The following is a 15,324-nucleotide window of genomic DNA, read 5'->3' on the forward strand; positions in this document are numbered from 1 at the left end:
CCCAGCTCTCTCAGCCTTTCCTCATAAGCGAGATGCTCCAATACCCCAGTCATCTTTGTTGCCCTCTGCTTAACTCTATTAGTTCCCTGTGTCTCTTGAACTGAGGAAGCCCAGAACTGGATGCAGTTCTCCAGCTGTGGCCTCACCAGGGCAGAGTAGAGGGGGAGAATGACCTCTCTTGACCTACTGGCCACACTCTTCCTTATGCACCCCAGGTTTCCATTGGCCCTCTTGGCAGCAAGGGCACATTGCTGGCTCATGGATAATTTACTATCTACCAGGACTCCCAGATCCTTCTTCTCAGAATGTCTTTCCAGGTCCACCCCTAACCTTTATTAGTGCATGGGATTCTTCCTCCCCAGGTGCAGGACCCTAAACTTCCTCTTGTTGAACCTCATTAGGTTCTTCTCTGCCCAGCTGTCCAGCCTGTCCAGGTCATGCTGGATGGCAGCACAGCCATCTGGAGTGTCAGCCACCCCTCCCAGTTTGGTATCAGTGAACTTGCTAAGGATACAATCTGTCCCCTCATCCAAGTCGTTGATGAATATGTTGAACAAGGCAAAAACACATATTGAGCCCTGGGGGACACCAGAGGCTACAGGCCTCCAACTCAACCCTGCTTCATCGATCACAACCATCTGACATCTGTCACACAGCCAGCTCTCAATCCACCTCACTGTCCACTCATCCAGCTTACACTCCTTCAGTTTCCTAATGAGCATCTTATGGGAGACAGTGACAAAAGCCATGCTGAAGTCAAGGTAGATGACATCCACTGCTCTCCCCTCATCTAGCCAGACAGTTACAACACCATAGAATACAATCAGATTGGTCAAGCATGATTTCCCTTTGGTGAATCCATGCTGACATCTCCCAGTGACAGTCTTTGCTTTCACTTGTTTTGTCATGATGTCCAGAATGATATTTTTCCAACACAGTACCAGGGACAGAGGTGAGATTAACCAGCCTGTAGTTCCCTGGGTCATCCTTTTTGGCCTCTTTTGGTTTTGGGGAGTTTTTTGGAGCCAATATTTCATAGTTACAAGTTCTCAACACCTGGAGCTTTTCTACTGGTTTAGTTTTTAGTAAGGCATGTAATGAGTACTTATTCAGAACTTGTTCTGATCCAAGCAAGCACTTCATAAATTCTGCCATAACCTTGTGTTCTGGTTTGTCTATGTTCTCACGAAATTTAGTGTCTCACACCATTCAATCATCAGCTTCCCTTCCAGGAAGAGAAGTATCCAAATGAGATACTTAATTGGCCACAAGTGATCTAAAAGATAGAAAACTGCTCCACTGCTTGAATGCAAGACTGACTTGCTAAGGGATACAGGAATACAAAAGACTATCTCCTGTGAAACACTTTGCAGAACTGTGCTGCTAAATGGCACCCATCTTTCCTGAAAAAATGTTAAAACTCAAAATTTCAGCAATGATGAATGAACTCTTTTCCATTCTTTTCTCCTTACTAAAAAAAACATCAGTTCAGTCCTTTTCCTTCGGGGGAGAAAAGAGCTGGTAACACTTGTATTTTTTTAATGTATTACACACTGATTTTCTTAGACTGGTTGCTCCAAGAGCAGACAAACTCCACAGGATTAAGCCTCCCAGTCTCAGGCTCAAGAGTTATCGCCTGCTTATTAATGGTACCGATGAATGTTTAGAAATAATGTGTTAAGATAAGAAGCGGAGACTGCAACTGGCCAGCATCTAGACTAGAAAGCTCAGTATCATTTGCAAGACTCACTAGCCTCCTAAGGACATTTTTTATTTCCATCTTTTAAAACAACCTCACTAGGAAAAAAAACAAAACAAAACACCAAAAACCCTTTCTATGAGTTGGTATCAAGTTTTTAAAATTGAGGAAGCTTTTTGAACCAGCAAATTAAAAGACAGAGGCAAATTCTGAAGAGAGTAGAAGCTATTTGGATGCAGAAGTTGAATTCTCAACAATTCTAGTCCTCTCCCTACTAAAAAGCTACCTTCAGGAGTAAATCCCAACATATCCCTAATTGACTTCCATGTACTCACCACAAGGACTCCATTGGTCAGTACCTCTGTAGGGGCACTTGAGCTGTGAATGGAAGATTTAATGTAAATGAGTTGGTTTTAATTTTCTTCATCCTACTTTACAAACTAACTGTCTGCATAAGAGGTGGGGGAGAAAGGTCCTCAGTATGAGATATCTATGCAAACTAGACTGACACCAACTATATTTCCCTTAATGGAACAATGAGGGGAAAATACTGAAGGAAAAATTCCTCTGCAACTATAAACATATGCTACAAGGTCTCCCCACCTCAGTTATTTTGATAAACTAGAGAAAAGCTGAGCTTAGGGAGACTATCAGATAAAGTATTCATTGTTTATATTGCAAGGTTAACTGTGTAAGCTTTCCAGTCCTAAGTAACTCATCCACAAAATGTTTGTTTCTTTTGCTGCACTGCCATTCCCATGAAATCCAGCAAAATTTTATTCCATTTTGATACCCTGAGAATATTGGTGCCTGCAGCTTTAAGAACACTTGTGATCAGGAATTGGCAAATCAAGGCAAACCTCACAGAGAACTGTAAAGCATTAGCCTTTTTATGGACAAGACTGTTCTTGCACAGAAAAAGCAACTAAGACAATGCATCTGCAGAGCACAAGTTCATTCAGCTCTTCAGGTAAGACTCACCATTTCTCCAAGTAAAACTCTACATCCAGCTCTTCATTAGCCTTTGAAAATAAAAGTTGGACACAGGTGACCCTTAGCCTTGAAAATAATTATGAGAAGTTTTTCCAAGAGATTAAGCTTTCTTACTGTTACAAACTATAGTAACTATTTCTGTTGCTTTTACAAAATCTTCAGGTAAATTTTAGGAGGTTTAAATTTATGCCTTTTGTTGTTGTTCCTTAAACACTCCTCTCTTCCTGAGTATGTTGTATGTTGTTATGTATGTTGTTATATGTTGTATCACCAGTCAAATCTATGTTTAAGGAGACAAGCAAATGCAAGTGGGAGGTGGCTCTCAGATCCATTACTCTGCTAATGTGAAAAAAATCAACACCCTCCTCTGGCTTAAGAACCACTGTATCATCTCTGCAAACACCTTCTACCTGAGGCTTTGTGCTTCCTCCCTTTCCTGTCTCAGCAGATTGCACTCAGCTCACTGCTGCCTTTGACTTTGATCCAGCCACTTTATCCCGTCATAGCACAAAGTAAACACTTGATACCAAACCTAACACAGCTTTTAAAATAATGAAGTAGCAGCAATTTGGGTAATACAGTTTACTGGAGCTGAAGCTTCCAGTTCCATAATTACTGATCAAGATGCCTTAAGCATCCAACAAACAGGACAGTTAGTGGGAACAAGGGAGTTACTAAGCCTCTTTCCATGATCACAAATCCTTTAGAGTGCCTGTGACCCTGACCAACACCTCCCTCTAACTGCATACCAGTTAGTCTGCTTCTGATCACACCAACAGCAATGAAAAGCCCAATTTCTCAATCCAACACACTCCATTAGCTCACCTTTAATCCAGACCTATTGTAGCAATGTGTTTGAGGCAGTTACAAGAAAAGATCAGGCTGATAATATGGCTTTAGCTATGTAAAACAAGCTATCTTATTACAAGTCCATAAACAGGTGCACAGGAACTGAGAACAGCCCATCTGCACCAATACCACCCACATGAAGCAGAGGTTACGTGTAACTGAACATAACTCAGGGAAAATGTTTCCTTAGGCTTTTGACTCACTAAATACAGAGGTAACCTTTGCACCAATAAACTTATTCACTGCAAACTGATTATGACCAAGACAGACAGTCTGCAGTCCCCAAAATGACTGACTGCAAATGCCTTTCATTTTAAGCCCAGTTTATGTCCATTCAGTCAATTCCCTGTAAAAGGTGTTTCAACATCTTCTAAAGGAAAGCAGTCATCCCAAGTTTCATTTAAGTGGGCATCCAAAAGACTGTGGAACACACACACAGAAAAAAAATCTCTAGAAATTTTAGAAGCATCTCAAATGCTGTCATCACCTGCTGATGCATTTTCCCTTTTTGACTTCTACAGCACAGGTAGATCATCCAGCATGTATTGCTGGGTTTCTGCAATGATAAGCTGCAGCTGGTCACAGCTGACATGGAAGAAGCCAGGGACTAACCTCCGGGTTCAATCTGAAAGTGCGCAGCAGGGGCTGACCCGGCTTCATGCCTCCGACATCGAAGACGATAGACGTGAGCTCATCGCTGACCAGGACATCCTTATCATAGAGTGCCAATTCCAGAATGTTCTAAAATCAAGCAGTAACAAATAGGCTCAGATGAAGACACTTCCACAAACCTCAATAGCTGTACATGATAGACACTTTATGTATTAGTCAATACCCCTTCCCTGTCCCACTCGTGAAGAGAATTCACTATTTCCAGCAGGACTTAAGAGAACAGTTAAGCAAAAAGATTCTAGTTGACAATGTTTAGCTAAAAGATTTTCTGAGCTTCCCAACTAGAGAGATGCCCCAGGTGAATGCATGCAGCAGTACTTTTCAACAGCTTCAGGAACAGATTTGTCTGAGGAAGCGATAGCAATTCCCACTTTTTCAGCATGATTCAGTCCAGGATGTTTTAGAGGCCTGTCACTCCCTGCTCAGCTCTGTCTCAGAGCAGGTAAGTCTAACAGAAGCTAGACACAATGATTACATATGGCACCCGAAAAAAGATGGCCTTGCAGTAGCCAGTTTTCAAGGAGAAAAGACTGAACTTAGAAGTGATTTGCATCTCTGTGCAGCAGTAACCTGACTGAGGCCTCACAATCCTGCAGGGGGAAAAAAAAAAAGCTCACACACTCTGCAGCTAATTTTGCAATTTTCTTACCATTTAAGTCAATTGCCATTCCACCACCATTATGGAAAGGTACTCCAGTGAGGGGGATAATTACTTGTTAATAAGCATCTTATTCCAAAGCCTAGGATGTTATTCAAAGCAATAGTGCCATACTAAAAATAATCTTTTAAAGAACCGTTTCCTTCTCTCTACCATTCTACTTTGAGAATGAACACTGACACTCTGAAGACTTTGTTCAACACACTATTAGGTCCTCCCCAGAGAGCAGACAGATGTACTGTCTCCAAGAGTTTGAATTTTGCTTTTGTGGGTCACAGGAACTGATGGTAAAACTTGACTGAGTGAATAAAGTAGCAAAGCAATTTGAATTTAGTTCCCATTACCTTCACTCAGCCACTTGGTAGGTAGAGCTACAAGAAGGCAACAGCTACTCTGTAGAAACAGAAGCAATCCTCAAACAGAAACTTGCTTTATCTAGGAATTTCCTTGAACTCTGCTAGGTAGTGCCATAACTTCCCTTTTCTGACTTGCATCACAAGGATGTCTATGGAAAATTCTAGCTTCAATCTACATAAATGCAGATACAAACTGCTGTGCTTATGACTAGCCATGCATAGTACAGCGTTTTGTACCACTGAGGAAGACGAACGCCTAACATGCAACACTAGTTTTCAGGGTAATAAAGATCCCTTGGTTTTGAATGAAGTATCAAAAGTAAGCCAGTACACAAATGCAAGGTAGCCCAACCAGCTCCACAGAGTACACTCCTTACCTTGACAGCACTATGGATCCGATACTGGAAAGTTTCATTCCATTCTGGGTTATCAGAGTTGTCGACAACCTGAGTTCGGGAGACTATGGGAGATGCAGTGGGCAGCTTTAGCTCCACATAGCAGTCTGCCTTGGACACTAGAGCAAAGAATGTAGAGACACACATCAGAACAACTTTCATGAAACACAGCCATTCCCAGAAGCTCATTTTATAAATCTTGCTGCATCAGAAACGTACACATTTAAGGCTGGACTTGTAAAGCAGAAGCCTTTAAGTACACATCTTCAAACAGCAGCAAATTGAACATTAGGTAACTGTATTTCTGTTTTCTAGTTCATTCAAACCATAAAGACCTTCATGAAAGAGACTACTATTCAAAATGAGGAAGATCAACTTTTTAAAAATATTACTGCTGATACTTGGCCCACTGCCTCTTGCCCCATCACTGGGCACCACTGAAAGAGTCTGGCTCCATCTTAGCACATTCCTTTACAGATGCTTGAACATATTGGTAAGATCCCCCTCATTCTTTTCTGCAGGTTAAGCAGTCCCAGATCTCTCAGTCTTTCCTTATATGATAGATGCTCCAGTCAATTTACAGTCTCTGTGGACTTTCCAGTAGATTCTCTTCAGTAGCTCCATTATCTCTCATAGTGGAGAGCCCAGAACTAGACAATTCTCAAGATGCAGCCTCATCAGTGCCACGTAGAGGGAAAGAATCATTTCACTCATCCTGTTAGCACCATTCCCTCTAATGCAGACCAGGATACCGTTTCCCTTCCTTGCAGCAAGCACACACAGCTGGCTTCTGGGCAGCTTGCTGTACACCAGGACCCCCCCACACTTTTCTGCAAACTGTCTTTCAGCCTGTCAGCCCCCAGCATACACTGGTTCACACGGTTGTTCCTCCCCAGACGTTGGACTTCCACTTGTTTTTGCTGAACTGCCTCAGGTTCCTGTCAGCTCATTTTTCCAACCTGTAGAGGTCCCTCTGGACGACACCATGTAACATCAGGAGCTTTGCTGAAGGTACACACTCCACCCCATCATCCAGATCATTAATCCAGATCATTAATCTGGTCATTGAACAATACGGGACCCAGAACTGACCCACAGGTTACACCACTAGTTACTGGCTTCCAACTAGACTTTGCACCCCTGATCACCACCCTCTGAGCTTTGCCATTCAGGCAGCTTTCAATCCAACTCCCTTGACTGCTCATCTAGCTCATACTTCATTAGCTTCTATATGAGAATCTAATGGGAGAAAGAGTCAAAAGCCTTCCTAAAGTCCAAGTAGCCAATATCCACCACTGCTATACCCTCATCTAGTCTGGCCAAGAGCTGAGCTTTCTGTTTCCATTCCCTGAAAATAACCAATTGTGAAGGACGAGATCTTTCCTCACACAAACATAACATGCCCTTTAGGTCAGCAGTCATAACTGGCTTAAAGATGGCTGCTCCACGCGGCACTTGAAACCCCCTCCTGCCTGCCTCCTCTGCCAGAAAACAGCAACTCAGACGCCATGAGGGAGGTAGCCAGCTGCTAGAGAGGAGCAGTGGCGGGAAAATTGCAACAATGTCTCAGCAATAAAGTAAGGGATTGTATTATAGGCATAATTCTCTCCCTAAGGTGTTCCTGCCTCACTTACCTGCACACAAACCGCCACCCTATAGGGGACAAGCATCGGGCATATCTCTCCTTCCTCTTCCCCTCATAGATAATGATAATTTATCTGGGTGTGTAAATAATAAGGTCTATCTATATATATGTATTGGGACATACATACGTGCTTGGTATTTGGTGTTTTAAAGATATTTTCACAGCTCCTATGTCTTTTAATTACCCTCTTTGAGCTTCCTGCCCCAAATTGTTTTGTTTTTCCCCTCAATAAACCATGTATTCGTAAATTCTAATTGGGGATTGGCTGCTGTTTTTAGAAACATTAATGAGCATTGAACAAGCATCTCACCCAAAAAGTCAGTGCCGAAGTTCACTGCTCCTCTGTGAGAGGCGAGCACTGCATGTGGACCTCTCGGCAGATCCCGGTAAGTTAAAATCATTCCAAAAAGGAAATATAATAGGTCGCAGATCACGACACCAATTGTCTCAGAGTTCTTCCTTCTTCCAGCTAAGGCCCCTTTAATAATGCAAGTATGGGAACCATTCTTCACTCCAGACAAACACAAGTGCCACAAAAAGAACTCTGCTTCAAAGTATGATTCAAGCCCTCAGCCTTTCAGGAGGGTTTTCCATTCCCTGCACAGTCATTTAGCATTCAAGTAGTTCAATGTTGGATGCCAGATATAAGCTTAAGGCAGGCAGACTACCTTACTGTATTAAATCTGAAAGAATTAAATCTCAAATGTGTTTTAGAGATCCAAATGCTCCAAACAACCCTGAGAACTTTACACAGATGTGTAAGAGGAAGGGAATGCATACCATGATATAAAAAACAGGAACCGGTAGGAAGCAATGTGTTGTGGAATCAGTCAACTATCTACCTCCTTCAAGGCTTCAATGACATAAACAAAATATCAAATGAAAGGAAGCACTACCACAACTGAGAAAAATAAATGTTTGGAAGCTAGAATTGAAGAGTGCTGCTTCCAAGTGCAAGAATATTGTTCAGAAGCAGAAAGGGTGAAATTTTCCATGATCAGAGGAACAAAGGAACACAGAACAGGCCACAGTTGGACATAGAAAGGAACAAAGAAGTAAAAGGTTACTACGACTTACCTGATCTTGTTCTGCAAAGTAGCAGAGCTAATCTGCAGCTTAGCTTCATATCAAGCCTTTTAAAATGCATGTCATGCTTTACAAGATAAGCTTTTGTTCAGAAATAAAGGCAACACACTAGGCATAGCTAAGAAGTTCCCATAACATTGTTACCTGTGTTACAGTTATGCACTAAACAAACCATCTGTTTTCATAATCACTTGACTAAATACTTACACAGATCTGCACCCTTGATGTTTCTGGCTCGGAGGACTTTTACTGTTAGGTTGTAGTAAGGGTGCTTCTCCCACTGAAAAGAGAGGAACAAGTTCAGCATGTAACTCAGTTGCAGTGCCTGTCCTAAAACCACACTATTATCAGTCCAGAGAAATGGATCAGACCAGTCAGCCCAAAATAACCTAATAGTGAGTCAATTTGGGAACATATGCAGTGTTTTCAGTGTCCTGGAGGAAGCCTAAAGAAATCTGGAAGGAAATTCAATTCCTTTTCAGTACAACAAGTGACATCTTAGGGTAACTCCTCACAGTCCCTTATTTAGGGTTTCCCCTAATTATAAATCAATTTTTAATTTGCTCATTAATTCATTCCTGCTGACGGGTGACTTATACTGAAGCTGCTCAAAAACTTTTATGAACACTTGGCTAGTAAGAGTACTTGTAAAGGGCACATGTATGCTTGAGTAATAGCAGACATGGCAAGAATCTTAACAGCATAGTCTCAATAAATCATATGTTGTTTACAGTGAGGAAGAATCTCAGTTTCTTGTAGGAACACACACCTCACAGCAGTTTGAACAAGAAGAAACAAACTTTAAATTCCTGTTGATTTTGGACTGTTACTGGTATCAACACTCTAGACATGCATGACACTTTACCAGCATAGAACCAAATGTAATGCTTGCATTTGAAAGCTTCCAGACGGCTATTTTTGGAAAGCTATATTAGTAGCTAAATGTCTGGTTGTGAAGAGCGAAAAAAGGCCTGACAGAGTCCTAGAAGATCATAAAGGAGAAGGGCAGGAGAGTAGGACATGACAAGAAAAAACAGCTTGAAGGGATTTAGTGCAGAGACTGGACAGAAGCAACTGTGTGAAGGCTCACAAACAGAATGAGATTCTGCCTCATTTCTATCAGTTATGACACAATCCTGGCCAGCTAAGGACCTTTTCTATTCTTAAATTTCATTTCAAAATGCTTTTTAGAAGTGGTCACTACTTCACCTTCATAATTTTCTACATGGCTGGCTTGAGACCAGTTTAATTTCAGATACAGTATTTATCTGCATGGAATTCCACAGGCTCTTTGCTTACAACAAAATGCTGCAGAGAACCAAATATTATATAAAAACATAGGCCCTACATGTCACTAACTAGGATCTCAGTGAAATCAATGAACCCTGAACTAACTCTTCTTGAATATTCCTTATCTGATAAATGGAATTATACTACGTTTGTTAAGCAGTCACATACTTGTGGAGTTTTCCTTGTTTCTTATCACTTCAAGATACTTGTCAGCATTTTTAAAACAGGGTTTGAACAACACAATAAAACCAAGACATACATAGTATACTGAATGTGAGTGCTGTTGACCCTGACCAACAAGTGAAGGGTAAAAATTACATGCATAGTCTAAGATCTTATACTCAGGTGCTGAATTAAATTTGTGCAAATAAAATCCGATTATACTATTACCACTCTGAAAGGGCTCTTGTTTGCAGCATCAACATGTTGAAGATACTCCTTCCCTGATTTGTTTCTCAGAACAAGACATGTCTTCACATCAAGTTTCACCATAAGCTCTATCCTTCAGATAATAGTTTTTCTTCCTTTTTAAACCTTTCCTAAATCAATTCTGTTTTGTTCAACCACTGACACCAGTTTCTCAGGCAAAGTTGGATCTCCCTTCTATCTTGTCAAGTTGGGAAACAAGACTACAGAGAAACTTTCAAGATCACATAGGTTATTCTCACCAGCTTCCTAAAGGTGCTGCAACTCTTCAGGTTGTTGAGAAATCAAGCTACATCATCATACCCCCACTGCTGTCAAAGCAATCTTCACTTATATAGCCTGACTACTGCCTGGCATTCAGACACAAGAATTCATTCAGACACAAGAAGAAGCACAGAACACCATGAAGATAGCACATCCCTCTTTTACTGTCACCATCTGTCAATGTATAGTTACATGTTCAAAAGAAAGCCCTTTCCAAAGGTCTTTTAACAACTGTTGTTTTGCAGTAAATCATTACATAGCTGAGGATACGTTTTCCACACCTACACCATAATTTAAGAGCATATAATGCAACAGACATGTCACTGTGTGCCCAAGCCTGTGCTATCAATTATGGCAGAACTTTCCCCTTTGTCTCTTCTACTTTTAGCCAACATACAGCAAGGTCGTAACATGTTAGAAGGTGAGCCTGCAGAGTAATGAAGCATGAGAGCATCAGATATGCTCTGTCTGAACACATCAGGCAAAAGTCAGGACAGAAATCTGTATGGGAAATGAACAGACAATGACTGCTCTGTCTATACCAGTGCACATGACAACATACCAATATACATGACAGATGCAAACAACCAATTTCTAGTTTGCAGTTTATTTTTATTTATTTATTTTTAGAATCATCCCTTTTCCAGAGCTCAAGAAAGCGCATCTGAAGAAAAAAAAACTTGAAAGCCTTTAATGAAGGTACAAGACTGAATCCTCAAACATTCAACCCAGCTTACAACTGTCTGAATCTTCCAATTAAACTGAAAGTACTGTTGCAGCAGCAAGCAGCTGCAGAACAGGTTATCCCAGTGTACAGTAAGTGCTGGGATCCACTCCCCATTTCCTAGTGGATGTGGAGGACTTAAAATAAGCATGCCAGTTTCATAACAGAAATGTTCTCAATAACAAAAATGTAACTTCTAAGTTAAATTAGCATAACATTTACATAAATTTTCCATTTATGTAAAACATTTACAGTAACATATTTACTTCTGCATTCACTGCTACTAGGCAAATCAGATAGCTCAAAGAAACATCTGATTTATCAAGGAAGCACTTTCCACCCATCTTGTACCTGCTCCCCAGTAAACACTGCTACCCATCATTCCCTTCCTCCTTATTTCAGCCATAGCATCACATGTTTGTTTTTAAACCCAAAAGTAAACTCCTGGCTTGCGTAGGCACCCCTTGCATTTTCCCTCCTCCCTCAGAAGAGCACACCCACAGTCACAAAAGAAGACTTCAGATCCAACCCCCAGAACCATGGTGTTTCTTAGTATAACAACAGCAGCAGCAAACACTGGGCTTGCTCTGAGTTTATATTGTTTGGTTTTGGATGTGTGAAGCTAAGGGTAAACTTTGGCAAGTTAAAAAGATCTGATCATATTGGATTCACCTACAAAGCCAAAAGGGTGACCTGCTGTCCCTCTCCTTGTTCAACTGCTATTAGCTAGTCAATACAAAATCTCTCCCTACCAGCCAGTACAACATCACTAAGGAGCATAGAATCTTTATTTATTTACACAGAGCAACTGAGGGGAAATATTACACCCAGTGGTTTACTGGTTAATGGAAATCACAGCAGGCTGACCACAAGTCTCTTCTACCTTGGTTTTCCAAGCACTAAACACCACCACCAAATAAAGGTCAACAAGATAACTTTTATCAAAGAGTAAGCAGGAATTCAGAGGCCTACAGGCAGCAAGCCATCTTGTGACATTTAAATGCCACCTGAATTTTAAGCTGAGGATTTAGGGGAGGGGGCCACACAATCAGATGACAGATCAGACCTCCTATGCAAAGGCCCCTTCACAAACCATTTAATGAAACTTAAAATCGAGGTTATTGGCCAGACCATCATATACAATAGAATTACTATAAACCATTTAAAGTGGTTTCAATGTGTTTGTCCTTTATCTGAAGTGGCTGTGCTGAGAAGCGGAGGTGAAGTAGTAATTAATCTTTGTCTACGTTACATTATTAAGTGGGATAAGGCAGAGACTAGAACAAAAGGGAATGGCAATCAAAGATATTTTGCAAGAAAACACATCAGCACATTTTTTTCCTCTACAGATGAAAAGCCCACTATGCTGGAGTATCCCCTCCCAAAAGTACTTGTCATCTGCCGAGTTACCCCAGACCTAAGGAAACAGAGACCTCCTCTGCATTGCCTCACACAGACCCTGAATGTAATAAAAATACTGGAATCTTGCATTAGTATTACGATGATCCAAGCTTGCCTGCTGACGCTAAGCTTTCAGATCAATTCCCGCAGAAGTGCAGGGCTGGTTTTCCCCACGTGCAGCAAGAGGCCGTCACTGCCCGACACCCGGGGCCGGGGCTGCCTCCGCGCAGGCAGCGCCCCCCACTCGTCTTACCCGACAGTGGTAAAACCCAGTCTCTTTCCTCTCCTTCCGCTGGAAAAGCACAGCTGCCAGAAAAGGCAGCGCTCTAGGTGGAAACGGGCCCCGCAGCAACTCATGGAACATGGGAAAAAGGTCTCGACACCTCTGCACAAAACCTGACGGGGACACACGGACAGCAGCCCCGGCCGCCCCTCTGCGCAGGGCTGCGCGGCACAGGCTCCTGCGGGGTTCGCGCAGCGCCGGGCTCTGCTCCAGCCGAGCAGCGGAGGTGTGGCCTCTGCCTGCCCAGCAGCCCGGGCCTAAACCCCGCCGGCAGGTTGTTCGAATGCTGGTAAAACGGAAGGGCTGCAAGGCAGCACCACGCAGGGAAGCCCTGGGTAGGAGGCAGCAGTGCTCTGTGATTCAGCCACAGCCTCAAAACCTCCAGTTCAGACTTTCGAGTCCCAGAAACCTTGATCTAGAGCTTTGGCTGTTTTAAAGCCTTCCAGAGTTCCAGCATACCCCAAAATATTTTTAAGTAGAATGAAGTTTCCATCTTACAAGCCTGAATCAAAGCCGAATTTGTCACTGACTGTAGCCATCTGGAGAAGTTTCAGGGAGGACTGCACGGAGACTCCACACTCAGTCTGTATTAGGAGGCCTCAGAGCACAGAGTGACCACCAGGACTAACCTCTTGCTACCTGAGTGGTCTGCACAAGTACCCCCCTTTATTCTCAGTGCCACGTAGCACAGTATTGATTCTCCCACCAAAGATTTGAGAAATTGTACCTTTTTTTAAGTCTATCATGCCTTAAAAAATATTTCAGTCGTAAAGGAAATGGTTTAATGGAAGCAATTAGCTTATTAACAGTTGCTGACAGTTGGCTTGTCTGGAGCTTTTTAATAAAAAGCTTAAACTGAAGTAGCAGACCAAAACCCAAACTTGTTCCAACAGTTAGAAAGCGGCAAAGAATGTATGAAAGCCAGTAATGCAGCATGTCACAAACTCCACACAAACATGATAATGTGACACATTCTCAGCAAGGTTCCATGCATTAATCACTTCCTGTCATTAGCGTCACTCACTACAACAGAATTTAAGAAAATTAATAAAAGCATAGGCACTGATATTTAGAACACAAGAACTACTTAGTGAATTCAGACTTGAGGTCAATGTACAGGCAAAAAGCAAACATAATACCACTGAAAAACAGCTAGCAACTGCTGTAAAGCTTTCATATGGTACTAAATAGAATGGTAAACAGACACTGGATTGAAAAAGCAGTTTGACTTTCTATATACCACTGCATTGAAAGTGAACTACTGTCATATTAGGTTTTATCTATATTTGAAAAATTGCAGAACCATGTGATTTATTTACATTTAATCTAGTATAGTACAACTACAAAGGACAGGAAAAAATGAAGTAGCTTCACACAGTAGGTTAACATGTAGGAATCATAGTTATTCTAAACAGTGTATTGCAGGCAGTATATAAAGCCTGTATTTTAAATTGTGAGTGCCCAATTGCACTTAAAATCAGGCTCACCTGCCTCCTCCTGAAGTTCTCTCCTCTTCCAATGAAATCTCAGCACACGGATCTCATGTTTATAGAATTTCTCTTTAATTTCTCTCTCAAGAGGAACTGAAAGCTCTTTATAACATGTGTGTAAGAAGGCTTTAAAGTGAACAGATAATCCATTAGCAGTGTTTGTGTATGGTTTTAATATCAAAACTACTTATTTTTGTCATTTCCTAGCAGATTGAGTAAATAAGCAAAATGGCTCGACAAGAGACCCCACAAAGGCCTCACACTTTGCTATTTTACTTCTGCTTGGATTAGTATCCCCACAGTGGTAAAGGCAGATATTTAGCTACATTTCATTCAGGTTTTTTTTTTGTCAGCAAGCCATCAAATGACACCATCACCAACTATACTATATAGTACTTAAAATGCGAGTAGAGAACACAAGGGACCACTTCAGCTCCCATTCACAGCACTAGGAGGAGAGCCAAGATGCTGTGATAATTAGAAGAGGTGAAAATTCCTTACAGATGTTATCAAGGTTTCAGTATGGGTTTGTTTTTGTTTGCTGGGCTGGTACACAGTTGTCCAACAGGGAGACAAACGACTCTTCTTCAGTGCTGATAACTCACATTTCTATAGAACAGGAAAACTGAAGATGTCTTCCAACACTGGGCTAATCTATGACCTACAATTCAAGCAACTGCAAAACTGTGAATCTAAACATTTCCTGATTTGCTCACACAGTGCCCAGCATCCCTCCTCACCCAGAAACAGCATACCATCACTCAGAAAAAACTGTCAGTAATTTTAGTGTTCTCTAATAAGTACATATTTAATTGTAGAAGACTTTTAAAAACATTATTCAAAGAGAGGATACAAAAGTGGGTTTAGTAGGATTTTGAGAACATTCACAAGTATACTATAAACTTGTAGATTTAAAAACCAAAGTTGACAAGTGAAGATAGCTCTCATATGACATGGCCTCATTTGATTTACACCTACTAAAGCAGGAGTGATACTGGGAGCCCCTGCATTGGGACTGACTTCCTGCAGAAAGTGAGGACTAATATATTAAAAAATAAAAATAAAAAATCTACAGCAGCCCAGAGAACTTTAC

The 15,324-nt window shown here is 41.5% G+C and overlaps 1 protein-coding gene across 7 annotated transcripts in view; it reads right to left on the reverse strand.

Moving 5' to 3' along the window:
- PLA2G4F (phospholipase A2 group IVF) overlaps nucleotides 1-14,940 on the reverse strand; it is a 28,684-nt gene extending 13,744 nt beyond the window's left edge. For 5 of the 7 annotated variants that reach the window (XM_051620357.1, XM_051620360.1, XM_051620355.1 and 2 more), the window contains exons 1-6: nucleotides 12,712-14,940; nucleotides 8,561-8,633; nucleotides 5,605-5,741; nucleotides 4,154-4,282; nucleotides 2,681-2,721; nucleotides 2,035-2,077 (exon numbers count right to left, since the gene is read on the reverse strand). In XM_051620357.1, coding sequence (XP_051476317.1) covers nucleotides 2,035-2,077; nucleotides 2,681-2,721; nucleotides 4,154-4,282; nucleotides 5,605-5,741; nucleotides 8,561-8,633; nucleotides 12,712-12,822 — 534 coding nt within the window. In that variant the 5' untranslated portion in view covers nucleotides 12,823-14,940. The remainder of the gene's footprint in view (nucleotides 1-2,034; nucleotides 2,078-2,680; nucleotides 2,722-4,153; nucleotides 4,283-5,604; nucleotides 5,742-8,560; nucleotides 8,634-12,711) is intronic. The other 2 variants (XM_051620356.1, XM_051620359.1) reach the window with 2 other exon arrangements.
- Nucleotides 14,941-15,324: the final 384 nt, after the last annotated feature.

The sequence above is a fragment of the Apus apus genome, chromosome 5 (assembly GCF_020740795.1).
Source record: "Apus apus isolate bApuApu2 chromosome 5, bApuApu2.pri.cur, whole genome shotgun sequence".
NCBI lineage: Eukaryota > Metazoa > Chordata > Aves > Apodiformes > Apodidae > Apus > Apus apus.